Source organism: Pelobates fuscus, chromosome 8 (assembly GCF_036172605.1).
Source record: "Pelobates fuscus isolate aPelFus1 chromosome 8, aPelFus1.pri, whole genome shotgun sequence".
Lineage (NCBI taxonomy): Eukaryota > Metazoa > Chordata > Amphibia > Anura > Pelobatidae > Pelobates > Pelobates fuscus.
The window spans coordinates 17,007,052-17,033,868 of record NC_086324.1 but is presented as its reverse complement, the minus strand read 5'-3'; the positions used below and the strand labels follow the sequence as shown (position 1 = coordinate 17,033,868).

The following is a 26,817-nucleotide window of genomic DNA, read 5'->3' as shown; positions in this document are numbered from 1 at the left end:
TGGAGGAGGTACAGAAATGGGTACAAGATAGATTACCTGTGAATATTTATCCCCCTGTTCATAGTTATCATCCAGGAGACCAAGTGTGGATTAAAGAGTGGAATAATGTACCGTTAGGGCCCAAGTGGAGAGGTCCTTATGTTGTTCTTTTGTCTACCCCTACAGCGATAAAAGTAGCCGAAGTAACTCCGTGGATACATCACTCCAGGGTTAAACCAGCAGCAGTCGATTCTTGGCAAATTACAGCAGATCCAGAGAATCCCTGCAAGATCCGGTTGAAACGCACTACTCAGTCGGAGTAACGAGGAATTATTGTGGATTACAAATTTTATTGTTACAGGTGTGAGTGAGAAGGCCATAATAAAGCCTGTCCGCTTACCAACACATAGTGTATAAGCCAGGAAAGTCTCGAAGGGACACCTGTGAAGACGAGCAGAACTCCATTCCCTGCAGCCCTCACATCCTGGAAGCTGAGGTTCCATCGCACGGACGAAGACTGAGGATGACGGCGAAAGATGTGCTTTTGATTGTGTTTATTTATATGTGTTTTTATATTCAGGAAGGTAGAGGTACCGACACTCCTAGCTGTGAGGTATGCATTAAGACTACGAGAACAGGTAACCATATTTCCCAAACCCTAATTTGGCATTCACAATACGAATGTAAAGGAGAGGTATCAAGATGTAGATACCTAAATATAGACTATAGTGTGTGCCATTTAGGAGTAGGAGAACCTAAGTGCTTCAGTCCAGAGTATCAACCTCGTACAATTTGGTTGACTCTCAGGAATGGAGATCCTCAGGGGACCCTAATTAATAAGACGGTGTTAGAATCCGTACATTCTTCGGGTGTTCTGCTATTTGATGCATGTAAGGCGATATCAAGTGGTAGAAAACCGTGGAATGTATGTGGGGATCTTAGATGGGAGAGGACGTATGGGTCTAATGATAAATATATTTGTCCCAGTAGTAAAAATAAATATGTGAGTCCTAGATGCCCAAATAAAGACTATAACTTTTGTCCATATTGGTCTTGTGTGGGGTGGGCGACTTGGGGACAGACAGTAGATAAAGACATGATAGTGACTAAGTTGCCGACTAGCCCTTATTGTAAGTCTATGGAATGCAACCCAGTCCATATACTTATTAATAACCCCGACAAGTTCCTAGATAAGTATGGAAATTTATTTGGGTTTCAGATATACGGGACGGGTTTAGATCCTGGGACATTATTGTTTATAGGAATAGAGACTGATACGGTATCCTCCCAGACTCATCAAGTATACCATTCCTTTTATGAAGAGATGAGTATAGATAATAAGATCCCCCATAACGCTAAAAACCTGTTCATTGACCTAGCTGAAAGTATTGCCGGTAGTCTTAATGTTACCAACTGCTATGTGTGTGGAGGTACTAACATGGGAGACCAATGGCCTTGGGAAGCAAAGGAGGTAATGTCCGGTTCTGAGGCAGTTGACCAACTAATATCTACACAAGCCGATTATCATTTGAGTGTTAGAGGTAAATCTGAGTGGAGATTAAAGACCTCCATCATAGGTTATGTTTGCATAGCAAGGAAAGGAATAATGTATAATACTTCTGTAGGAGAATTAACTTGTCTAGGGCAAAAAGCTTATGATGATGATACTAAAAATACAACTTGGTGGTCGGCTTCAAATGTCTCAGAACCATCTAACCCGTTTGCTAGATATGCCAGTTTAAAGGATGTGTGGTTTGATTTATCCATCACATCTACCTGGAGAGCCCCAGCAAATTTGTACTGGATCTGTGGTAAGAAAGCCTATTCGGAGTTGCCACAGGACTGGGAAGGGGCATGTGTGTTGGGTATGCTCAAACCATCCTTCTTCTTGTTACCGATTGAAACAGGTGAGACTTTAGGTGTTAAAGTGTATGATGTGAATCATAGGAAGAAAAGGGGACCCTTAGAGATAGGCACCTGGGAAGATAATGAATGGCCTCCCCAGCGTATCATAGATTATTATGGGCCAGCCACGTGGGCAGAAGATGGTACCTTTGGTTATAGAACCCCAATTTATATGCTCAACCGTATTATAAGATTACAGGCGGTGGTTGAGATTATTACTAATGAGACCTCACAAGCACTCAATCTTCTAGCGAAGCATAATACCAGGATGAGGACAGCAGTGTACCAAAATAGATTAGCCTTGGATTACCTTTTGGCAGTAGAGGGAGGTGTATGTGGGAAGTTTAACCTGAGCAATTGCTGTCTTCAAATAGATGACGAAGGGCAAGCAATAGCTGAGCTTACTAGCCATATGGTTAAACTAGTGCATGTGCCTACTCAGGTATGGAAAGGGTACAATCCAAGTAGTTGGTTTGGTAGCTGGTATGAGTGGTTTGGAGGGCTTAAGGCAGTGGTAGGTGGAGTCCTACTGATTTTACTGTTGTGTCTACTCCTACCGTGTCTTATACCCTTAGTAGTTAGGTCTGTGCAAAGCCTGATAGGAAGTATAGCAGAGAGGAAGGCTGCTGCACAGATAATGGCGATATATAAGTATAAGGCTCTAGATCAAGGAGAACCAATGCAGGAAGATGAGTGTTAAAAGATTCACATCATAAGATAAGTCTGGTCTGGTTCATGGTAACCTGAGGTATATGCAAACCAAGGTTAAGTGATGCCTCAAGTAATTGTGAAATATCAGAGGCATCAAAGGGGGGAATGTGATGTAATTCCAGTAAAATACAAGTTTAGCAGGCTAAGATTGCCACAAGGCATATGTATGTATATGTGTTTGTAGTATCAGTTAGTTAATTACACGTAGCTAAGATACTGTTATCACTGTACTGACCAGGTGCAGGAATGTAAGAACTGGAATTACGCGTCCCTCTCCTTTGTATCAGATGAGCCACGTGGTTAGACCGGATGGATGAGTTTAGACTCTATTTATTAAATAGGTTAAGGGTATGTGTGGGTGTAGTTAATTGTGGGAGGAGCTACAGTGCTATATAAGGAATGTACTCTATGTATTCAGTACTCAGACTTTGCTGTATTTTGGTGACGCTAGTCCCTCTGAGTCCCGATCGGTGATCCAATAAAGAATCTCTTCCTTCCTGAAGAAACCTGTGTCCATCTCTCTGTGCTTGGCTTCCGTCAGTTTCTCCGGTATCAAACTATGGATTCACTCCATCTTGGATGTAATATATAACACTCAGCACTGAACAGAACTTGTTCAATTTACTGCAATCTATAAAATAAAGCTATGTGAGGAATGCATTGTTTCCTTGTTTTTCTAGGAGATATTTCTTTTTTTTCAAGATTGCTTTCATATTGACACATTAACTCTAGGAGCATTCAGATGTTCCAGTTTACAACACTCCTTGGGCTTATTCACTAAACATCTAATTGTAGCAAATTGAAATCTGAATTACAGAATGACTGAAAAGCCATTAAATCCTTTATTCTCTAGTACCGTGCATCTTTCTCGACTGCAATGTTCTCTGTGCTTTGTGGAACACATCATCCCACTATAAACACAGGCAAGACGCACAGATCCCTGTTACAAGACGCTGGGCCAATTCGACAAGTCAAGATTGTATATTTACAAGTGAAACTGAGGGCAGAAAGACCGAACATGCCCAAAATCCTGGGATACGATTCATTTAATGACTGACAGGCTATCTATCACTGGACTATAAAATATGTAAGTATCGGCGTATAACACGCACTTTTTCTCCCTGAAAATAGGGAGAAAATCATGGGTGCGTGTTATACACCGATATCCCACATTTACTTACCTGTCTTGAAGCGTGGGCCGGCTTCACAGCGCGCACCGCGGTACTGGAACTTAAATTTCAGGTTCCGGTTTCCGGCGGGACTGAAAGGAAGTGTGCACACTATTGTGTGCACACTTCCTTTCAGTCCCGCCGGAAACCGGAACCTGAAATTTAAGTTCCAGTACCGCGGTGCGCGCTGTGAAGCCGGCCCACGCTTCAAGACAGGTAAGTAAATATGGGACAGAGGGAAAGAGCACTATGGGACACTATGGGAGGGGGGACACACACTATGGGGGGTGGAGAATACTATGGGAGGGGGGGAAGAATACTATGGAAGGGGGGGAACACTATGGGATGAGGGGGGGAACGCTATGGGATGAGGGGGGGAACACTATGGGAGGGGGGGAGAATACTATGGGAGGGGGGGGAGAATACTATGGGAGGGGGGGAGAATACTATGGAAGGGGGGGACACTATGGGAGGGGGGAGAATACTATGGGAGGGGGGGAGAATACTATGGGGGGGAGAATACTATGGGAAGGGGGGGGACACTATGGGAGGGGGGGAGAATACTATGGGAGGGGGGGAAGAATACTATGGAAGGGGGGGACACTATGGGAGGGGGGGAGAATACTATGGGAGGGGGGGAGAATACTATGGGAGGGGGGCAGAATACTATGGGAGGGGGGGAGAATACTATGGGAAGGGGGGGAACACTATGGGATGAGGGGGGGGAATACTATGGGAGGGGTGGAAATTTCCTTCTGAAAATGAGGTGCGTGTTATACGGTAATTGATATATATGTATGTAATTCATGTCTGTAAAACACGCATTCTGCACATGTTAGCAGATTGTAAAATATATTGTACTCACTCGTTTCAGGGGGATTCTTTCTGGATTTCTTCCTCCTGTAACGCATAAAAGGTTTGGTCTCATTAAACACGTTAATGTTTCTTGGACTGTATGATGCACCACCGGATGCCAGGAAAGTAAGATTCATGCTGAGTTTCATTCATTTAACAGGGAATTGTGGGCAGTTGATAAACAAATTGCACAGTCTGGTCCAAAATAATCAAATAATTAAATTGGAAAGATTCTGCAATTCATTTATTTTTTTTCAGCGGATTTTTTTTTTTTTACTTAAATTGGAAAAGTTTCTGTAAATGTCTGGTATTTATAGTTTACATCACAGAAGAAAACATTGCAAATCGCTTATAACTTTAATCGCGTTAATCCTTTTTTTTTTTTTTTGCGAGACACTGTATTCCTTAAAATTTATATTAAAGATTTAGCAAATTAAATCATAGTCCAGATCAGACAAGTAAAACCAGTGCAAACATTATACAATATTAACAAGAGAAGAAATTGAAACATTGGAAAAGCAAAAAATTGGGTGCAAGGGAATACGAGAATGGACAACAGCTCCTGTAGCCTGCCCTTCGGTGGGTCTCCGTTCAGATCTCAGGCTGGTTTTAGCTCATCTTGTGCCATTACAAAGAGAACCCAGCAATCTGCATATCAGACTGATATTCAAAAGGACGGTACAGATCCGAAATGCAGGCTGTCTCTCTGCACGAGAGATACAAAATCCCACGGCAATCATTTTGGTCTTTTTAGGCATCGTCAGTGAGGTATTGCCGATACCCGTGAGGCACCGTGAGCAAAGGGGGTCACGACTGGATTACTCTTCAAAACTTAGGGTGTGCAAGCTGGTCCAGATCCAAAATGCAGGCTGGTTATTTTTGCTTGAGAGATACAACAAATAGATACCATACAAATAGAAACATTGTTTCATGTATCATCTTCTCTGTATGCCGACTGCATGCCGACTGCCAGGTGCAAAGTAAAGCGTTTCTAACAATGATTGACGGGAGATGAAGTCAATCAATTAAATGAAGTGATATGTAAACATAATATTATTATCATGGGAGGTGACAGTTCTCTTTCAAACTTTGCAGTTTTCGTCTCAATTCCCACAATCCCTGGTTCAGTGAGAACAAAACCCCAACATTACAAAATTAAATCATTGTTTATTAAACAGGAAGTGTGCTGAATTAAAAAAAACTATTTGCAAAATTCAAATTAAATATTCAAGCTGTGACTATAGCTGTGCTGCACAATATTTCCAAATAATTTTGTTCTAAATATTGCAAATCAGATTTTAACTGACTACAAAGCACTGTTTAGTGAATAACCCCCTTAAACTTGAATTTATTTGCCAGCCCCCGCCTGCAGGCTGGGTTAAATTAAAGATCAGAGTAATTAGTTTTGCTTTGGCTGAATACACGGCATTCTAATTAATTTGGCTGAATACACAACAATCTAATTAAAAATTGAGTTACAATGTCAATGACTAATGTAAAATTCAATGTGCACGCCTTCTTAGTGAAAGTACATGTTACATTATGTATAGATGCCTGTTGTCGGGTTCTGTGCATGGTTTATACAGTCTCACCCTGGTTCTGCTGCGAATCCAACTGAATAAGCTGAAGAAGAGTTGATAGTTGTTCCAGCTGCGTTTCGCTTAACTGTCTCACATCAAAACCATTTTTCTCTAAACTCCCCACGTCACCTGGACCTTGTATGTCTGTCTGAGCATCTGCTATACTTGGCATTCCAAGTGAACCTGTATGTAAAAACAAGAACAAGCCTATCTTTATCTGTAGATACTTTCCATGATGAAAAGTGAGAAGGTGAACTGTCTATGGTAGTGGATGAAGAGTTATATTGGGGAGGTTACTGTGCATGCGTTTCATCAGGTGTAACCTTAAAAAAACATTCCAAGAACCATAACCACTGCAGCACACTATAGTGATTATGGTGACAGGAGTGCCCTAGTATTTACCCTCCCCCGCTCATTGTAAGAGTTCAAACTGTTTTAGAACTGTCTGACATCATACCTGGGGTCTACAGGTCATTACTTCCGTTCTCTACTACAAACAGCGGAGAATCGGAAGCTGAGTCTGAGTTAAGCACTGCAGTGCAGGATTTAGCGCTGGAGAACTAAGGGAAGCTCCTGCTTAGGATCTCCTGGCTTTCCATTGTTAGGAGTGGAGGTGGGATGTGGCACTCAGCAGTAGAAGTCTACTGTTACTACTTATAATGGGGGTGCAAAGGCACACCTGGTACCATAGCTCAGCTCTAGTGGTTATGCTGCTTGGAGTTCACCTTTAAGGAGATATTAAGACTCCCACATACGTTTAAATTTAATATGTAGATTAAGTTACAGTTAGATATACTGCTGTATGGGATGGCAAGACAGGTTTCTGGTAGTTGTTATTCAAATGTTCAAAGCTGACAATTGCACTGCAACTCCCAGAAACCTTTGCTGTATTTGAAAAGCACCTCTTTTGGGACCAAATGCTTCCCATCCCTCTTCTAAGGAAAGCATTGTTAATGAAATTCAGTAAGCACAGATCTCTGACAGTCATATGGTTCCGCTACTATCTGAAGGAAAAATCAGACATGATCACAGAAATATAACATGATACTAATAATCAATGAAATGATGAGGTTAAATGAGTTATGTAACCTCTCAACGCCCGGAGTGCCTCAGCTCGACCATCTCCTTGTAGCTCCTTATCAAAATCTGTTATCTGGGGAATCCCATCCATTCCTTCAGAGCTGTCCAGAACATCCTCTGGAATTTCACTTCCCACGCTTTTACGAGGGAGTTTCCTCCGCAGTTCAGGCCAAGAATGGTGTCTTTCGCTGGACAAATGAACAGTCAGTGGTCCTTCTTGCCCTCCTTGGTACCTTCCGTAAACGAGTCTTCTTGAGCCCTCTGGTCTAGTGTAAGTGGCACTGAAGGCACGTGATGGACTCCTAAGTCGACTTGTGTCCTGGTAACCAAACTGCAAGAAAAGAGTTCTGGAATCAGCTGGAATCCTCATCAAGAAGAAGGTATATTCATCTACTACCACTTACATCCAACACCTTGCTCTAAATAAAAGGCAACTAAATGTTTATTTAGCGTCTGAAAAAGGCTCACAGCACTAAAGTTGCAAAGTAAGTAATGGATCGCTAAAATAAATGATCTCTGTAACACCTGGTGTAGCTAAGAGTCTGCAAATTGTAAAAATGTAAAAAAGCATTGTAATAGATAAATGCAGACTAGATATAATGAACTCAGGGCGATTTTACAATTTGTGTACTCAGTATCTGTACAATTCTAAATAAAATGTTGCTGTTGATTCAGATAATGCGTAATATATTTATGACCTTCGAGAGGAAATGCTGCACATCTCATTTTAGTAAAACGCCTATTTCATTTTATTATGTGATTACAGATATAAAGTGTTCATAAAGTAAAGTACACAAACTGTTAACAGAATGCCTAGAAAAATGTTTATTTAAGGAATATATTTACATTTAGTATAATAGTTATTTCAAAACATCCAACATAGCAGAATTAACCATAAGGCCACTTTAGGTGACCGCCTTGGGGCCCTGATTTTAGACAGAGGCCTGGAAACCATGAATTTGCTCAGCCTTATTAGTCATTCCTATGTCAAGAATGAAGAAGGTCCCAAACTGGCAATCTGTGTAGGATCCCGAGAGATCATAATCTTTCTCTGGTAGCAAACACTTTCCACAAGCAGTGCTTGCTCTAGTTGTGTGCTACGTATCTCCGTAGTCAAATAATCACTATATTGTTTACTATATTGTTTACTTTGAACACTAGAAAACCGTTTTTGGGGTCCCGTGCAGTGCATTGCTCTCATTACTGGAATCTACAGCAGATAGAATGCTACTGAAGTGCAGTTTAATTAATGGTGGATCTTACCTGGGACTTGGGAGTCTGAGAGTTCAGCATGAAATATGTCAGATATCGCTCCACCAAGGGAGAAATATTTTGCTTCATGTTGAGAGGCAATCGCTGCTGTTTCTGTAGTGTAGATTCCAATGGTTGTGATGGCAACCGAGGTCTGAAATACTGCAGTTTATCGACGGAATCACCCCATCTCTGCGTTGAAGGTTGGCCAGCTCCTGTAAGACGCTGAACTGTCCTTCCAGGTGTGTGAGACAGAGAGGTCCTATGGCAAAGTCAAAATTAGACAAATTGGAACATTATAAATAAACACTATGGTTAATTTGGGTATTTCTATTCTGTACAGTGTAGTATTGATATAAGGAAACATGTTTTGGTTAAGTTTAATTATTTTAGTGCCGTACTACTCTTCACCATTCACTATAATCACATGACGCGTTTCAATTTTTTTGTTAATAGAAAATTATAGCTTGATCTTTTTTTATTTTACATTTTTCAAATACTGGCAATCAGAGGGCTCAATAAAGAATACAATTCTATTAAAAGGTTCTAATTAAACTTATACAGGATTATTTAATAAGGTATGACTTTTCAGGAATATAAAATGAATTCCAAGTTAATTGCACATTATAGGTAATGGTAACAAAATTAGAAATATAGGGATTTAAATTTATACACAAAATTATTTTAGAAACCGTTGGGCTTTGCTAGCTAATAATAGCTAGCCATAGAGCTGCTGAAGGCTGGCTGGAACCGAGTTCAGAACAGGAGCTGATGCAAGGCTAGCAATCACTGTTCTAGACTCTCGTTCATCCAGATGGAGAAACTAGCATGTTATACACGCATGTGTGCATTCAAAGCGAATTCAAATTTAAGGCCAAAAAAATCAAACTGGAAAATAAAAATCTACGGCAGCTATGCTTCCAGTTCAGCTACGTAGATGTGAAATTAATTTTAAATTCTACCTTTAGTAAATAACCCTAATTAACCTATTGCATTAGAACACACTCTGTTCCAACTGGGTATTATTCACAGTGATTCAAGCTCACCTTCTTTATGGCATTTTATAGGCTGACATTTTGGGTATATACCTGTGTTTGGAGCAGGAGCACACTGACATCATGGGCAATGTAGATTAAATTCCCAGAAAATTCCCAAACCATTAATAGGTATCACATGCCCCTGACAAATGCAATTAGCTTAGAACCTTAATGATACCAGGTCAGAGAAAACGCACAGTGTCCCAAAAGAGGAGTATAGTACAGTTACATCTATGTAGAGGGCATAGCTTACACTAAAAGGCCGTTTATGGAAAATCTGGGACTTTAAGATGACATAAGATTCACATCGATGCTGTGTCCCATGCCCAATAACCAAACCTCACTTCTTTGTGTCATACAATATATATTTTTTATGCTCAGCGACTAATCTCCATCTCTGCATGTATTACCCCAAATCACTGAAAACATAGCATTTGGTTGTTGTTATGTGTGTTAGCTGTGGTTTGCTATAAAACATTTTATGCAGGTTTCACCATCTCATGTTCGGTGTCATTATAGTAAATGCATACCTCTAGCAGAATGCTAATAGTCCTTTATTCTTTGACTCAAATGTGTCGACTATATATAGCTATTGCTGAACAGCTCAATAAAATCTAGAATTAGTTTGTGAAACAGCATAGTACTGATCGGTAGACAGGAAGTGGATGATCTTATGCCATGTCTTCTCAGTTCTATTGCTTGGCAAAAAAAAAATATGTACCTCTCCTCATCCAGAACATCGAGGGGCTCCAGGGTCCTGTGCTGTGGGATCCTCCCGATTTCATGAGCCATGACTCTCTGTGTCATATCATCCCTCCACGACAGCCCTGTAGCCACAGAGAGAGAAAGGTACATTTAGATTTTCAGTAAATGTCTTTGTTTTTTTTCCCTTGGGCAAACCATGCTTTAATCCCTTCTTCTGTCCTGAGTTTGAATTTACTAGTCATGTCCGCCCAGACCACATTCCAGGGGAAGCCTGAAGAAAGATCTCCATAAAGATTTCACAGAAACTCTGGGACACCTCATCCCTGACAAAATTAAAAAAAATGTGTTTTTTATTTTTGTATTAATTAACTTAAAATGTGGAGTTTTTATTATGTCCCCTAACTGTCTACACTACACCACTGCTGGACTTATCTCAGAGAAAGCGCTCTATACGTACAACAATGGTTTATAGGAATTGGAGTTCAAATGTCAGCATTTCACTGAATACAGCTAACAGCTGAACTACAACTTCCAGAAACTCAAGTTACAGCCTCACGCACTCTAATATTTTTGGATCTAATTGGGAGACACTGCAGGTTGTGAGGGAGGGGCAGAAAGGTTGGGCTTAAGGAGAAAAAAATAATTATTATTATAAAATAAAAAAAGTAAAAAAAATAATTTTAACAAACCCAGCATGACTAACTGTAACCTAGTTTACATATTGCACCTAACGTGTGGGTACTTGGAGTGTCCCTTCTAACCTACAGGGTTAGTTGTTCCGTGGTTTGACACTGGGGACCCTCTCTTAAAGCTGCACTTCTATATTTTGTATTTCAGCTTCCATTTCCTTATTCTCCTCATATCATAATGATAATAGTCACGCTTGCTTCTTGCCTTCATATATCGTTATTATCCATACCTCCTTGTGCAACATTGCCGGATCTCAATATCCAGGTACCTCCATTCTGTGCTCCTCTGTCCATGACGTCTTTGGTTTGCCTTATGTGTTTTCACAGATGGATTATTGGTATATTAGCTTGGCAATGGATTCTTGTTTAAGCTCCACCCACTGCCAAAGATCCCACTTGCCATAACAAAACTTAGTTCTTATTTTATCTTATGTACAAATAGAAAGCTAAGGTAAAAAATGAAGGTAAATAAAGAGACAAAAAAATAACAACTGCCAAGTGACAGTGCCACTTTAAGTATTAATTGGAGAATGTCTAAATTAGTTTAGATAACAATAGAAATTGTGTTAAATGAGGAAGCACATCATTAACGGAAGAACATGTCACCGACAGAGATCTATGAACCTTGAGCACTGACAAGGACTCATGATTTATTGATTGTCTGAATATCTCTACAAAAGAACGAACATAAAGTAGATATTTGCTGAAATTGGAAGAGATTGAATGAATCTGTGTCTTCACGCTCCACTGAGATCATTTTAGCTGCATTTCAACAGATTTCAGAATTGAAAAATGTACTTGCTGAAGTGTGGTGAAGAAATAAGTTGAGTTACATGGAGGAAGCATTAGGATTTACTGGTTTTGCTATGGTCTGCCTGTCAAAATAAAATATTTCAAATTCGGTAATCTACTGAATCTACTTACTCTATAGAACAGTCAATTAAACTCACTGACTCCGGGGTATGAGTATTTTTTGACTTGCAGTTAATGTGCCCCCGGGTAAGAAATTATTTGTGCTTGGCTCAAGAATGGAAGCAGAACAGGGTGGCATGCGACGCCGAATCGATTCAGATAGCTGTAAGGTTATTATTGGTCTCTTAACATACCTTTTGCTGTAAGTTGGCGCAGAACACCCTGCAACTGCTGGAGGGTTCCTGGTGTCACCTGGAATTGACCAACGTCCCTTTCTGATCGCTCCCGGCACTGACCAAACAAACCATCTGTAAGACAAAATGTGCAAGAATTAATAAAAAGTTAAACTCACTGATTCATCGGCCTCAGGTAGTGTTTTAACTTAGTGTGGATTAGCAGGGTTCTGGGGAGATTATCAGGGTCTCAACATCAATGGGCAGATTCTCGGGTTCTCAGGGTGAATGGGTAGATTCCCAGTTTCTCAGAGTTAACGGGCAGATTCTCATTTTTTTGGAATGAATGGGCAGATTATTGAGTTAACAGGGTGAATGAGCAGATTCTCAGTTATCACCGGTTGAATGGGCAGTTTCTCCTGTTCTCAGGGTGAATGGGAAGACTCTTAGGGGTGAACTGGAAGATTCTAATTTCTAATGAAAGGGCAGATATTTATGGTTTATGGGTGAATGTAAAGACCCTCAGGGTTGCAGGTAAATTGTACTCTTGGGGGTATTTCTGCTGTGACCAGTTAGTATGTCAGACAGCACCTTGTGGCTCCATTGACACTAAATCAATGTAGAAAATAGCTTGTGCCCTGCGGCTGAGCATCACATTATATTGTGTGTACACACTCAATGGCATGTCATACCGTTAAGTCTTTAGATCGTGTGATCTGGAGTACCTTGGGTCACATCCTAAAGTCCCAAGACTGTGCTAAAATCATCACAGTGTTTAATTTTGGAATATTGACTAGTGGGGATTTAAAATATTTGCAGAGCAGCTTACCCTGCAAACAGGTCTCACTCTTGGAACACAGCCTCAGGTCGAATAGACAACCTACAGGAAAAACAGCAAAATAACAGGTAAACACAAACCGAGATGGGAACCCAGGCCTTCATATATTATGGGATCTGTCACATGGGAGCAAAAAGTGTATTAAATGGGAAAGAAGGAAACAAATGAAAATTATTATTCAAAATACAGGAGCCTCAAAAGGGAGAGAAGCAATTGTCTGAGCGTGAGACATGAATCATTCAAGTTCTCTGTCACTCACAGACTCCTATTCCTGCTCTGCCACAAAGACTCATTATCCAGCGGTGACATCAGCCGCCTTCACAGTGCGCACAGCGATACCATCCCTGAGTGTTTGCTCCAACCTCCATTAACTATTCCATCTCCACATGTTCCTTCCATAGAATACAGGAGTTCAAAAATGTCTTGCTACAAGATTAAACATCCGTAACATGAAAATGTCTATTTGGGGTGTTCGGCTATGTACCCCCGACACCCACAACGATTTCTTGACTCTGCTAAAATTCCAATAAAATGTTTGGGAGAAAAAAAACTCCATATTTGTTTGTAGATAACATAATGATGATTAAGCCTTAATCATTAAATAAGGTTTATGTCATTCCTGGATCACAAGATACTTTATCTGCCACCGAATTACAACTCTCACCACTCTCAGCCAGTTATAAACAAGGTATATGTCTATGGCGTAGGTGTCTGCAATCCAGAAGTAAGATGGTCTCATAACCAGCATTACAGTTTTAAAACAAGGTGGCTTATACACGGAGCTTTAACTTGTGTCTGTGATCTGCCCTTCAGTCCGTCCATCCATCTTATTTCGAGTGCTTTACAAATTAAACAAATCATCATATGGCTACCGGCAGGTGAATATATAATTACACGGACAGTTCATTCATTAGACACTCAATTATAGAAAATCAAAAACCAAAATGGAAACCCAATAAAATGCATTCTAAAATAAGCTGTGGTTTAGTTAATTTTTCTGAATCAGCTCTTTTGCCTATTTCAGTTGATAGAACCCCTGGGGACTTTGATCTCTTGCATGGTGTTCAGCATGGGATGAACGAAGGTTCTAGTTAAGTCAACGCACCTAGAACATACCCACGCTATCACAAGTAGAGCTTCAATACACAATGGGAAGCGCAAGATACTGCCAAACATTAATATGTGGTGATGGGTAATCGTGGCTATGAAAATTTAGCAAATTGCATTTCCCATGATGCCCTCTCAGGCCTGCTGAGTACCATGGGAAATGCATTTCACAAAGATGTTTCTGCATTTGTTTACATTTTCACACATTTGCAGTTTACAAACAGCAGCCTTCAGGCTTGCTGAGCATTGTGGGAAATGTAGTCCATAAGCATTTGCAGTAGCAAGGATGGTCTCCATAATGCTAATGGCTATTTGTTATCAGCTAGGAAAGATATGTAACATTGATTCAAAAAATGTAAGGTACAGATGTTAAAATAAGAAATAAATATTCTACTCTACAAATAATTCCACTCCATGATTGTGAGAAACGATGGGTTTATTTTTATTTTTAATTCTGTACTTTTAGATATCAGAATACTATATTACACTGAAAACGTAAAACGTGAATAGCACATCTTCTCTAATACGCTAGATTGAGCAGACATGAAGCCCTGCAACATGTGGATCTGATACATGGGTTTTATATAAAAATCTTTGCTGCCGTTAAAATACCCCGGAGATTTTGCAGAGCTCCAATTACAGAGCATCTTCATACAACAGAGCATTTTCTTCTCAAGATTGACGTAGACGAGACGCCCTCAGTGACGCAGGTTTGGGCTTTCTAAATCAATGTTCATGTTGTGTTTGAAGGCAGAACGTCAAGTTATATGAAGCAGATTAAAAGATCACACAGAGAAGATAGACACAACATAATATCTATGGTATTATTTTAAAGCCTTATGTATAATGATCACATTACTCATACAGCAAATATAAAAATACAGAAAAACAAAAAGGGGTATTTTCCAAATCTGAATTATATTTCTACCCGGTTTTAGAATATCAAGGTTTATAGCTGTTATTTATATTAAAAGGATATGCAAATATTATCAAAAAGGAGACTGGAACTAAGGGGTTTTTGTAAATACATTTCTGTTCTTATTTATAAACAAACATAATTACAGGACACTGATTACATTGCGAACCAGAAGGTGAGCAGGCCAATTTACTAAACTCCAAATTCCTAACAGAAATCCCATAATTCTGATCAAATAGCTGAACTGGAGGAAAATAATTCACTTTGGGTATTTACAAAAGGCACTTCAGATGCAAATTTGGATTTTGTCCTAGATTTAACAAATATCAATTGGGAAAAAGAGCAGAAAAAAAGAATATATAAAAAAAAAATCAACCCACACATTTTCCATACCTAAAAATAAAATATTAATCTATCTATCTATCTATCTATCTATCGATCTGTCTGTCTGTCTGTCTATATATATCTGTCACATGGGAGCAAAAAGAGTATTAAATGAGGAAGAAGGAAAAAATTTAAAAAATTATTATTCAAAATATAGGAGCGAATGTCTGAGCGTGAGATATATATATATATATATATATAAATAAAATATATATCGTTTTGAAAAATTTCAAGATTGTTCAGTAAACGGGGAATTGTCAAGAATTCACCAGGGAACGCAAATTGTATAAAAATAGAAAGCAAAATAGTAAACCAAGAGCTGTCAAAAATGGAGGGTTTTATGCAAAATAAGCCATCTTCAAAACATAACTAAGATGCTGTGATTTTTGGTCTAAATTGTACCATTCTCTAGTGGATACCCAAATATTCCCACTCTAGTGAATGCCCCTGAGCTATGTTTCCAGTTCTGATATCTTAGCCCAGAATCTGAAATGGCCAGGTTAAATTCCTGATAATTCTAGAGTTAATTATAACCTGCATACTACACATCGAGCTGAATATAAATAATAATACTGAATGTAATGCAATGTATAGGAACTGCTATCTTTATCACTAAAATCCATGTGGATTGCTCTCTGAATTTTCTATTTCAGGAACAGATTAAAGGACATCTAAAGTCACCCAGACCGATTTCTGCTATCCTAATTCATCTGGATCAGAGTGCTGCACTCCTCATATAGGAGCTTTGGATTGGCCATCGGCTCAAGAGCCGGATGACGTTGTGAGGGAGGAGACATGAGCGGACGCACCGAGTGAGTCTCGTCATTGAAGAATAGGTAAAAAAAAATATATATATATAGCTTTTAGGGGAAAGGTGGGAGGACCTAACTAATTCCTGTAAGGAGAAATCCCATTTTCACATTTCCTTTATTGCACAGTGTGTTTAATTGAGAATGTCTTATCTTCCTTATCTTTGAATTTTTTTATTTTGCAGTGCATAAAATCGATACAAGCAGGCTTGGGGTGTCCCAAAGGCAGTCCTCAAGCTTACCTCGCTTAACATGCGGGACAGATGAATGGCATGCACAATTTTATATTATAAGCAGGCTTAACGATATACATTTATAATGACATACTTGTAGTACAGTGACATGGAAGCTTTGCATAATAGTATTTCAAAAGCAGGCTTAAACGTCCATTGTGTCACAGAGAGAAGAGATTAGATTGCAGGAGTAGATAAACATGCGTGTGTGTAAGCTTGAGTAGGTATGTGTGTGACATGGATATCTGCCATAAGTGATAGATGTTAAATGCGCTTCTGTGGTATTGTGTGGGAGAGGGACATAGCATAGACACAGCCACAAACATAAATGTGTTAGAAACCCTGGTATGCATAGCCAGTGTCCGTGAGCGTCTGGGCAGCGTTCATTAGTGAGCGTGGGGGGAGCCGTCCGCTTGCTGGATAATCACCCCATTCCTTCAGGTGGGAACCGTGTCTGCGGCATTGGAGGTTCACGGTGGTAGGCAGTCAGCCAGGAGTTAACCGGTTGCGCCCTCCAGCTCCGGGCCTGTAGCATGGCTGGCATCTTGTGTCCACGGATTCGGGTACCTCTGGGGGCCAGATCCTTCCCTGTCGGGACAGGCCTGGAGGCCTGTATGTTGGTGTTGCGCCGACTTCGGCGGGCTGGTCTCCGCCTGTGTGGGTGATGCGCCAGGATTGGTCCCCTGGTGGCCTGCGGCCCAGATGGGCTAGCGTGGTGAGGTGTAGGCTGCTTTATCAAGGTTTTGCCCAAGGGTAGCCCAGGCCCACTCCGGTCGACACCGCCACGTTGATCCCCTTCACTCCAGTTCTCCTGCTTCTGTTGCTGCTCTGCCGCGTGTCGGGCCTTAATTCGTGCCCAGAAGGTTTTGAACAGGTCGTTCAGGCGGGTGGTGAGTGAGTCGCTTGGTTTGGGGTTGTGTTTCGGCGGCCTTTCTCCTCCACATGATTGTGCGTCCGCCATTTTAGCGTGGCGGGCTGCCTGCATACCTGGTGCGTGGTTAGTGCTGTTGTCGGCCTTTAAGGGCCACAGAGGTGTGCTGATCGAGAGTGTGTGGACCGGGATAACCCCCACCGGTCCTGGGGGGGGGGGAAGCAGCCGTGTGCTGCGGGCGTTGCATGTATTTGCGAGCTGGGAGAGCGGCCGCCTCTCCCTTGCCCTGCTTGGCATAGGCCCCAGGCCTCGGCTTGGTCATTCCGGCGGATATGCTGGGCGTCTAAGTGTATTCCCCGGGCCGCCAGTTGCTGCGGAGCAGATTAAGGTGAGTTGGGGTTCAAGATTGGGCAGGTTGCCCCCGATTTCAGCCGGTATTCAGACCAGGGCCCAGGAGCTCGTAGCATGTGCGACTGTTCAGCTCCACAGTCGGGCCACGCCCCCTTATCTTCCTTATCTGATAAAGGATTGAGATGAAGTGGTCTGGATGCAGTGGTCCTGTCTTTTTAACCATTCAATATAAAAGATTGTGGTTTTGTAGAAACAGTAATTTTTACATTGAAGAGTTAAATGCACATCTAGAGGCTGTCTTCCTGAGAAACACTGGAGGCATCTGGCTCCAGAATCGAGCCAGACTCAGCTCTTCAATCAGTTGCTACTCCTAGCAGCATTTTATTGGAAGAGCTGCCTTTGGCCGCCCATGTTTATCTCGTCCTTAATGCTTCTCTGTGAGAAGTATAGGATTGAACAAGATCAGCCAACAGGCATGCTCACAAAGATGGAGGTGGAGTGGGCGGCTGTACGAAGTGTCTTGGAGCGAGAAATGAAGTAAGTAATCTTTATTAAACATTAAAGAGAGATTATAGGACTATAGGTTTCCTTTAATTGCCTGCTAGAGCCTGCAGGGGCTCCTTGTAGGTGATTAAAGCTCAATAAAGAGCAGGAGATAAGAAACTTGTAAAATAAACACACAGCAGTGTTAAAATTTCTCTACATGTTGTCTGTGTGAGTCACAGCCAGGGGAGATTTGGCTAGGGTTGTATAAATAGAAACAAAAGTGATTTAACCCCTAAATAACAGAGAATTGAGCAGTGAGACTGCAGGGGCATGATCTATACACCAATACTGCTTTATTAAGCTGAAGTTGTTTTGGTACTTCCCTTTTAGGAATGATGGTTAATTTTCAGGTAGATGTAGATACATCCATTGTGTTTGGGAAGGGGTGGGGGAGGGGGGTTATTTCAGAGATACATAGAGACATGTGTGCATCTATTTACACCACTAGAGGCAAGTATTAAAATATGTCATTTTACAATATTTTATATGAAAATTTTTCCCTTGGGCACTCTTTGAAGAAGGTGGATTTGATACTAAAGAGACGGAGCACTGCAGAAATGGTTCTTTAGTAAGGCAAAAAAACCTTCTGTTATTGAAGAGATGCACTTTAAATAAGTAATGTCACAGTTAAAAAAACAAATAAACAAACAAAAACCACACAAAGACATAATTATTTCAAATCTCATCATAGACTGATAGTTGTTTAGCACTTTGACACATGAGTATTAGAGAGCCCCAAGAAAAAACTAACAAAGAGGTCAAATTGTCAATGCATGAACTGCAGGTGCAAATAGCACAATTCTTTAATACGTCCGCTGGATTAATCTCAAAAATTCTGACGACATAGGACACACATACAAACTGCATCAGCAAAGAGAGGCATTGATCGCAAGTCACAGCTCAGTGCCAGGGAATGACAGACACGTAACTGGATGTGTCTTGAATGCCACTATATACAGCCTCGGGAATTTATACAAGTGAATCAGTTCCTCTATGACCTGATGTCAATAAAAACAGAAACTCTACGTCATAATCGTGGCAAAGCAAGCTGAGCTGAAACCTATGGTAGGAATGCCACTTTGTATTCAGTGGGGTAAGGAGCACAAAACCTGCACCTCTATGTATTTAAATAATATAATATGGTCTGGAGAAAAATCTTACCCTCATCTTACTCTGTATAGTTATATAACGACCAAGGAACAGGGAGCCATTTAAAAAATACTGAATCCTCCTGGTGTGTCCATAAACCCTCCGAAACAAAACTAAGAGTGTATTCATGAGCCACAACATGGAGGCAGGAGCCTTTTAGGGTCTCTGCAATCTCCAGATACAATATGTTTGTGTATTTACTAAACAGACAGTCCCATCCATCTCTTTCCTGGCATATCAATAACAAGAGAGTGGCTGGATTAATGGCAGCAGCTGCAACATCGGTTGCCTTGGAGAGTACTAGTAGATGTCTCCAGAACCCCTTCGGGGTGTTAATTTCCCATAATGCAATGTTCCACCATTATCCTCTGTATCTCGCGCTCTCAATCTCTCTATGTCTCCATATATATATATATATACAGTGAGTTGTAGATGTTTTCATAACTTGGCTATTTTTACAAGCTGGCTGTCAGCTAAAAACAACCCAGAGATTAAAGGAGAGATCCCTGAAGCTAACTGAGGATTCAATAAGCACTAGACCATCCACCAGGGCATAATGAGAGTATCACCCACATACAGTACAGCACAAGATTCGAGTACTGTAAAGGCCAGATCCATGCTTAATGTTGGATGAGTCACAGGAAGAGGGGGTGGGAAGCACAGCAAAGGTAACGTCAGAGACTGATTCATCGCACCGTTCGGCAATTCATATACAAGAAGGGCAACCAAAGTCCCCAGAGAGTGGGGGACGATCTTTGCTGCTCTGCCAAATGACTTTAGGTGAAAAAAGAATGAATGAAAGGTGGTCAGGGAGACAATGGAATAGCGTGCGTGTTTCTAATATGCCTGACATTTGAAGGGACGAAGGACAGAGCACCATTCACCAAGCCCAGCTGATACCCCCTACTGCTGACAAGTGAAGATGGATGGGCTCACTTGCAATTTGTATGTGCATCTTCCACTCTGGAGAAGTGAAAGGGTTAAAGGGACACTATAGTCACCCAGACCACTTCAGCTTAATGAAGTGGTCTGGGTGCCAGGTCCCCCAGGTTTTAACCCTTCAGATGTAAACATAGCGGTTTCAGAGAAACTGCTATGTTTACATAGCAGGGTTAATCCAGCCTTCAGTGGCAGTCTTCCTGACAGCTGCTAGAGGTGCTTCTACGACTCTGGATGCGAAAACGTGCAGAACGTTCATAGCAAAGCATTGAGAAATGCTTTCCTATGGACTGCTTGAATGCGCGCGCGGGAGCCAACGTTGGAGTGGGAGGAGACGTCACCAGCGCCGATGAAGCCCGGCGCTGGATTAAAGTAAGTAACTGAAGGGGTTTTAACCCCTTCAGGGCCAAGTGAGGGGGGCCTTTAATCCCGTATAACTTTTTTTTTTTTTTATCTCGTCTGGTAATGAATGGAAAATCTATTTATTCTCATAGTATATACTCTACGATGCTCGTATGTATCTAATCAAAGACAATAAACGATGTATCTTTATAACATGGAGGGACCCACATCCTTAATTATACTGTATCCATATATATGTATATCGCATGTAGGACAGATACATCTCCAGACTTCCAGGAAAAACCTGAGCTCTGGTGGAAACCATTGGGGTTTAATTAATTGTTTTTTTTTAACTAAATGTATTTTGTCCTATATTTTGTCACAGACTATCACTTAGTGAAAACACGCCTGTAGCGGAAGTCTGTCTGTATGAACTTATACAGTGCCTTCAGTACCATTCCATTGATATTATGATGCAAATTGTCAAGGAACCATTGTTTCCATAACTAAACCTAACCTGGACAGTGCTCAGTGTGATAGCTAATATTGGGGCTAACTACATGAAAAATCATCAGAGTATGCCTCCAACAGATCATCTTAATTTGTGTTATTGGAAAACCTTAGAATATCTGGGGATTTAGGCCTTCACGCATAGCATGTCTAGTCAGATTTACCAGATAAAGGTTTATCCTCTTCAATAATAATAATACAAGCTAATAAAGGGGAAACCAAGCGGGGTCTGCTCACTTAATAGTGTGTTCTGCGGCTGCCCTACTTTGAGTACACATCAAGACTGGTGGCAGCCTGAATATCGGCCTACATTTAAAGTTACCCAACTGCCAAGGCTGTATTTGCCATACTTGAAATGTGAAAGCCAGAGTTTGGCCTAGGTTGGGGAATTCGTTCGGGAAGGCCTGCCAAATACTCTGGTACTATTTGCAGCAGTATGGGAGACTGGCATAGGTTCTTGGTCCATACAGTTGAGTGGTAACTCTCATACATGTGGACTGTGAAATGTGGAAATGAGGAGGTAAATATTGAGGGAATGAACATGTCAACATTTTGATTGAGTCGAGTCTTTTTTGGCATAAATCTCAACTGACTTGGTTTTTCTAAATTACTACGTTAGAGTTTATACAATAAAGAAAAAAATAATTATAAATGAACAACCAACTTATAAAATCCACTCCCACTAAAGGTGTGGAAAACGGAGATCGAAGACTTATAGATAGAAAAGCCATCCTATAAATGTCATATGGGTTGTAGGCCTCACAGGGTGAAAGTGAAAGGAGTTGCAGAAAAATATATACTAGAACGAGACATAATGTTAAAACCGTATAATGCAGGTGATTAATTAGAATTCCAGCTACTACCACAAATGATCAAAGCATTCTAGTCTGGGCCTGTTTTTAATATGGAGGGACATGACTAGCTTGGAATTTAATACGAGGAGCTGATATGAAACAGAAAGTGATTTTTATTTTCATCCCATTATCATTTTTTCCTTTTAAACATACTCTGCAGATCTATACAGTGGGTATAAATATATTACATCAATCAGATTTTGTTAAACTAACAGGTGTCAGCGATCCCAGTGAAATCATAGAAGGCAGAGAGATCTCCTATCTAGTGTCCGTTTAAGGTATTAGAAGGAGCAAGGAATATATATATATATATATATATATATATATATATATATATATATATATATGGATTTTAATACTCCAACATGTTACTCGAGTGCTGCTGCTGAAATGACCACAAATTATACAATGGGGGATCAATACACTCTACTTAAAAAATATAAAGTCTGTTGATAAATAAATACAACTATATAATATAAAAATATAGTCAAAATAATATTATTAATATTAATAAAATGCATACTGTGGCGGACCACCTGGCACCCCCACTGGGTACCTCCACCAATCGCGCTTCCTATTATCACTGAGTACTATAAGCACCGCACCAGACACCAAAGCCGCTGGCTGGGGTCTCGCTGTCCCTTCCCACCCTGGACCAACCACTAGATCCAGATCCCAGGGGAAAGACCTCTCCTCCAAGAGAGTATAGCAGGTATAGTAATCAAAAGAACAGTATAGCAATCCCCCCACACACGAGCCAAGGCTTAATGCTGGGAAGTAGTCTGTTTAATGGCAGCACAGTTACAGAATTTATACAAGTCACAAACTCCTTCCCTGTGCCTGAGAGATAATTGAGTCAGGAACTGTACAAACTCAATTATCTTCAGGTACAGAAAACCATTCAATGTACAAAAAACCCCAAAGTACCCCTAAAACACATAAAAATCCCACAAAAGTCACATCGCCCCGATAACCCCAATCTGGGTGACCAACATATAAAAAAAATCACCCAGATCGGTTCAGGTTTTTCATGGAAGTCATAATTTAACCAACCGCAAAAATGGTCCTATGCCAAAAACAGTTACAGGGAAAAAAGTGGTAGCGGTCGGTCAAGTTCAGTAGTTGAAATACGAACAAACTACCGGACGTAGTCAGAAGTCATACCGTGGAGCTTGGACGTCCAGTGGTATTCGGGAGTTTCAGTGTCCGATTTCAGTTCCATGAACTCGACGACCAAACACCGCTGCCTGCGTTCGTGGGAACAAGATGGCCGCCGCCTCGTGGTCGTTCATACGAACTGTGGCCACCCAGATGAACAATTAGAACACTGCGGTTAGAATCGTTAAGAGGTGATGATAGGGCTTAACAAGCACCCTGGTAGTCCATAGTTTGTGCGTCTGTTCGGTTTCGAGCAGCATGAGAAAATGGCACAAACAAACTATTTTCCTATGGCTTTTACAAAGCCCATAGTCCTGGCTCCTCCAAGAGTCTGTGGCGAGGTTACTTTCACCACACCCATCAACCTGGGATCACAGATGTTCCTCTGCATCATTTATACTTTTTGATCAATCATTCAGTGCCCTATTGACACATACATGGCACAGGTGCTAATAGTCCAAAGCTAGCCGGGACAGTTCCGCATTTCGGGCTACTGTCCCTGCTAATATAGGTCCCTGGCAGTTGTCCTATATTAACTGGGCACAGCGCACTTCACCTGTACTCCAGGAATGGCCTGCTTGAGGGGACAGCCTGTCAATCAGCCAGGCCACCATCTTTGCGGTGGCCAGTGTCCTGTGCTTTGGGGTGGCAGCCTGCTCTCTTCCCTGCCAACCTCTGTTCTGGAAGGTGGGCAGAGAATATTGGTATATATTATATATTCAGATTACTACTTGGTTATATATACTGGATGTTTATCCAAGTGTCAGGGTTTGGATTTATTCGCTGCCTCTTTAAATAACAGTTCAGGTTGGAATTCAATGCAGACTTCACTCCTGTCTTTGTATCACAAAGTGGATTCATTTTATTAAGGCAAATATCAGACTAGGACCTTCCAAAAGTAGAGAACACTGATGGAGCTGACAGACAAGGCATTTTAATAGAAATATTTGTAAATAATTTAGAACATTTTAGTAAATGTTTATTTTTACACAAATAATTATACGCATTACAGTTTCCCAGTAACGAACAAGTTCACCTGTCAGTAGTGATTTGGGATAGTGCAAAAGTAACTATTTTGGTTCTGTTCAGTCTGAATTGAAATGATCAATTTATCAGACTGAGAGCCTTGGAAATAAGTAAAACAGAAATTACATGACGTGAATAAAAATGTGCAAAGAACTATTGTATTTGTATTTTCTTTATTTTTTTTTAATCCCACTCTCCTTTTTACAGAAATTTCCCCCCAAAACACAGTAAAAGGATAACATAATAACTGGCCAGACTGTGTAGGTTTGTTACCCCTTTAGCCATTACCATTATAGTCTTAATAAAATCATTACTGTCTTCTGTGCAGAAATGAAGAGGTTTATTATGATCTCTTCTGTGTGTATTTTCAGAAACCGAAGCGGCTCATTTGCTGAGTAATTTTAGCAGTTACTCTCTCAGTTATTGTGCTGGTGTTATTGGAACAGTTTAAATATGTAGGATGCTGCCATGAAATAATGAATTTTGGCCTGGGTAGAATTAACCGTTCAGATTGCAATTGAAATATGCACTCATTGCTAGAAGATGTTTCTTTCAGCATACAGTATTATAAAGACTGCCATACAACTCAGCTGTTCTAACTACAGCATTAGAGTCACAGGTTGGAATCCTGGTGTGGTGGATGATCTCTGCACTGTTAAAGGACCACTATAGGCACCCAGACCACTTCAGCTTAATGAAGTGGTCTGGGTGCTAGGTCCAGCTAGGATTAACCTTTTCTTCTATAAACATAGCAGTTTCAGAGAAACTGCTATGTTTATAATAGGGTTAATACAGCCTCTAGTGGCTGTCTCATTGAGAGTCCCCCGCCCAACGCTGGAAAAAGAGGTAAATTTAACCCCTTCCACTTCCTAGAGCCCGGCGGGAGGGGGGCCCTGAGCGTGGGGTCACCATTAGGGCACTATAGTGCCAGGAAAACGAGTATGTTTTCCTGGCACTATAGTGGTCCTTTAAGTTTGGTCATAATAGCATTTGGACCCCGAGATGTACATGAGCACTAATGACAAGACCTATCTACTAAGCTACAACCTTATCTACACACTGTGCTGGTCAAACATCTTGCATATATAGTGATATCAATATATTTCCTGACAAACTTCCTGTTTATGGATATTTACAAGCAACCTGATATCTTGGGAATGTAGTTTAGCTACGTGACATCAAAATGTAATCATTTGTGTGTGTGTGGACATTATGTTCACATATAGTAAATACAGTTGTCTGGCTAGTAACTGCACATAATGTCTCCTGTGTGCCAAAAGCCCATCATCCTGTTCCGCAGCCCTCTGCTTTTCAACAATAAAGATTTTTGATAGTCCCTCTGTCTGAGGCAGAACCACTGATTAAAGCACTAACTAACCAAATTAGTTTATCTGCTGCGTGGAGACCAGTGCTGATGAAGAGGGGATGATTAGTGGATGTTCATCAAAAAGACTGTGTTTTGCAATATGAAAGCTAATTTATATATACGCTGGTGAAAAGGGCGTTAATGGTCTTTTATAAGCACCCCGCCAACTTTGTCCCTCTTGTGTTCTTTTATTTCACTTACTCAACATAAGCTTGTTGGAGCAGGGATCCCTAAAGTCACTAAATAAATGCAAATAATATTAATTTTAACATGATGTCCACAAGGTGATATTCTTTGACCAGTAATGTGACACGTTAACATTTTTTCCTAAACATGTAGATTATTATCCTGTCTAAGTTCAGAAACGTTATGTCATAATTTCAAATATACCAGAACAAAGCATTTCCTAATGGAACAGGATGTATCAACTTCACATCTCTAACAACACAACAAACAAAAAACAAAATAGGAATCTTTGAGCAAACAATATCTACCTTCACAATGTAACATCTACAGATCTGCTCCTGAGCAAAGGCCAATTCAGTGAGGCACTTCTACAAACACACAAAGTGTTTTGTTTCACTAAAGTGTCAATAGTCAGAAATTCAAAGTGAATTTCACATTTTAGGCCAGACTAGCCTTGCAACGTTTTCAAGTTGGTCCACAATTTTAAATTATTTTCGAATTTAATCTGAATATCTAACATTTAGTTAACATAGGCCTCAATTTGATATATTTTTATAGGCTTTTCAAATGATTTAATATTTTTGGATAAACTTTATAATGACTTTTTTACTAAACAAGAAAACAATCAAGAATATATATCAATATTTAAAAAAACATATCAGACTATAAATATATTGAAAATGTTTTTCAAATATTAAATAATTTCAATAGTTTAACCAAAATTAGTAAACATAGACAGTTTTGTGAATGGGGTTGATAAGAAGACATCATCTTAAAATACATTTAAATCTCTTTGATTCTAGAAACACAGTTCAGTATTGTTCAGTAATGTACACATTCAGAGTTGATGCCCCTTTAGACATACACAAAATATTAATGCTCTTCTATAAAACAAAATCAAAAAAAAACCACACAAAATAGTTATTTTATAGAGAGAAACACTTTTTAAATACAGAAAAAGACATTGAATTTTTTTCTGGAACGAATCGCTTCTAGCGATACAACACCACTACAACAAACGCACATACAGTTTACGTTCCTATAGAAACACAAATAAATGCACACTAGTCTATTGATACCCATAAGGAATATTGAGTTTGTATTGCCTAGAATCTAAAGCACTTCCAAAAATATTTAAGCCAACGTATAACACGTAACATTCTGGAAAAACAAACATCAGAAATGA

The 26,817-nt window shown here is 40.3% G+C and overlaps 1 protein-coding gene across 3 annotated transcripts in view; it reads right to left on the bottom strand.

The window, feature by feature from the left end:
• PTPRN (protein tyrosine phosphatase receptor type N) overlaps positions 1–26,817 on the bottom strand; it is an 88,482-nt gene that overhangs the window by 58,705 nt on the left and 2,960 nt on the right. For all 3 annotated transcript variants that reach the window (XM_063429319.1, XM_063429318.1, XM_063429320.1), the window contains exons 2-8: positions 12,876–12,926; positions 12,068–12,181; positions 10,289–10,394; positions 8,543–8,792; positions 7,289–7,610; positions 6,212–6,382; positions 4,630–4,664 (exon numbers count right to left, since the gene is read on the bottom strand). In XM_063429319.1, the coding sequence (XP_063285389.1) occupies positions 4,630–4,664; positions 6,212–6,382; positions 7,289–7,610; positions 8,543–8,792; positions 10,289–10,394; positions 12,068–12,181; positions 12,876–12,926 (1,049 nt within the window). The remainder of the gene's footprint in view (positions 1–4,629; positions 4,665–6,211; positions 6,383–7,288; positions 7,611–8,542; positions 8,793–10,288; positions 10,395–12,067; positions 12,182–12,875; positions 12,927–26,817) is intronic.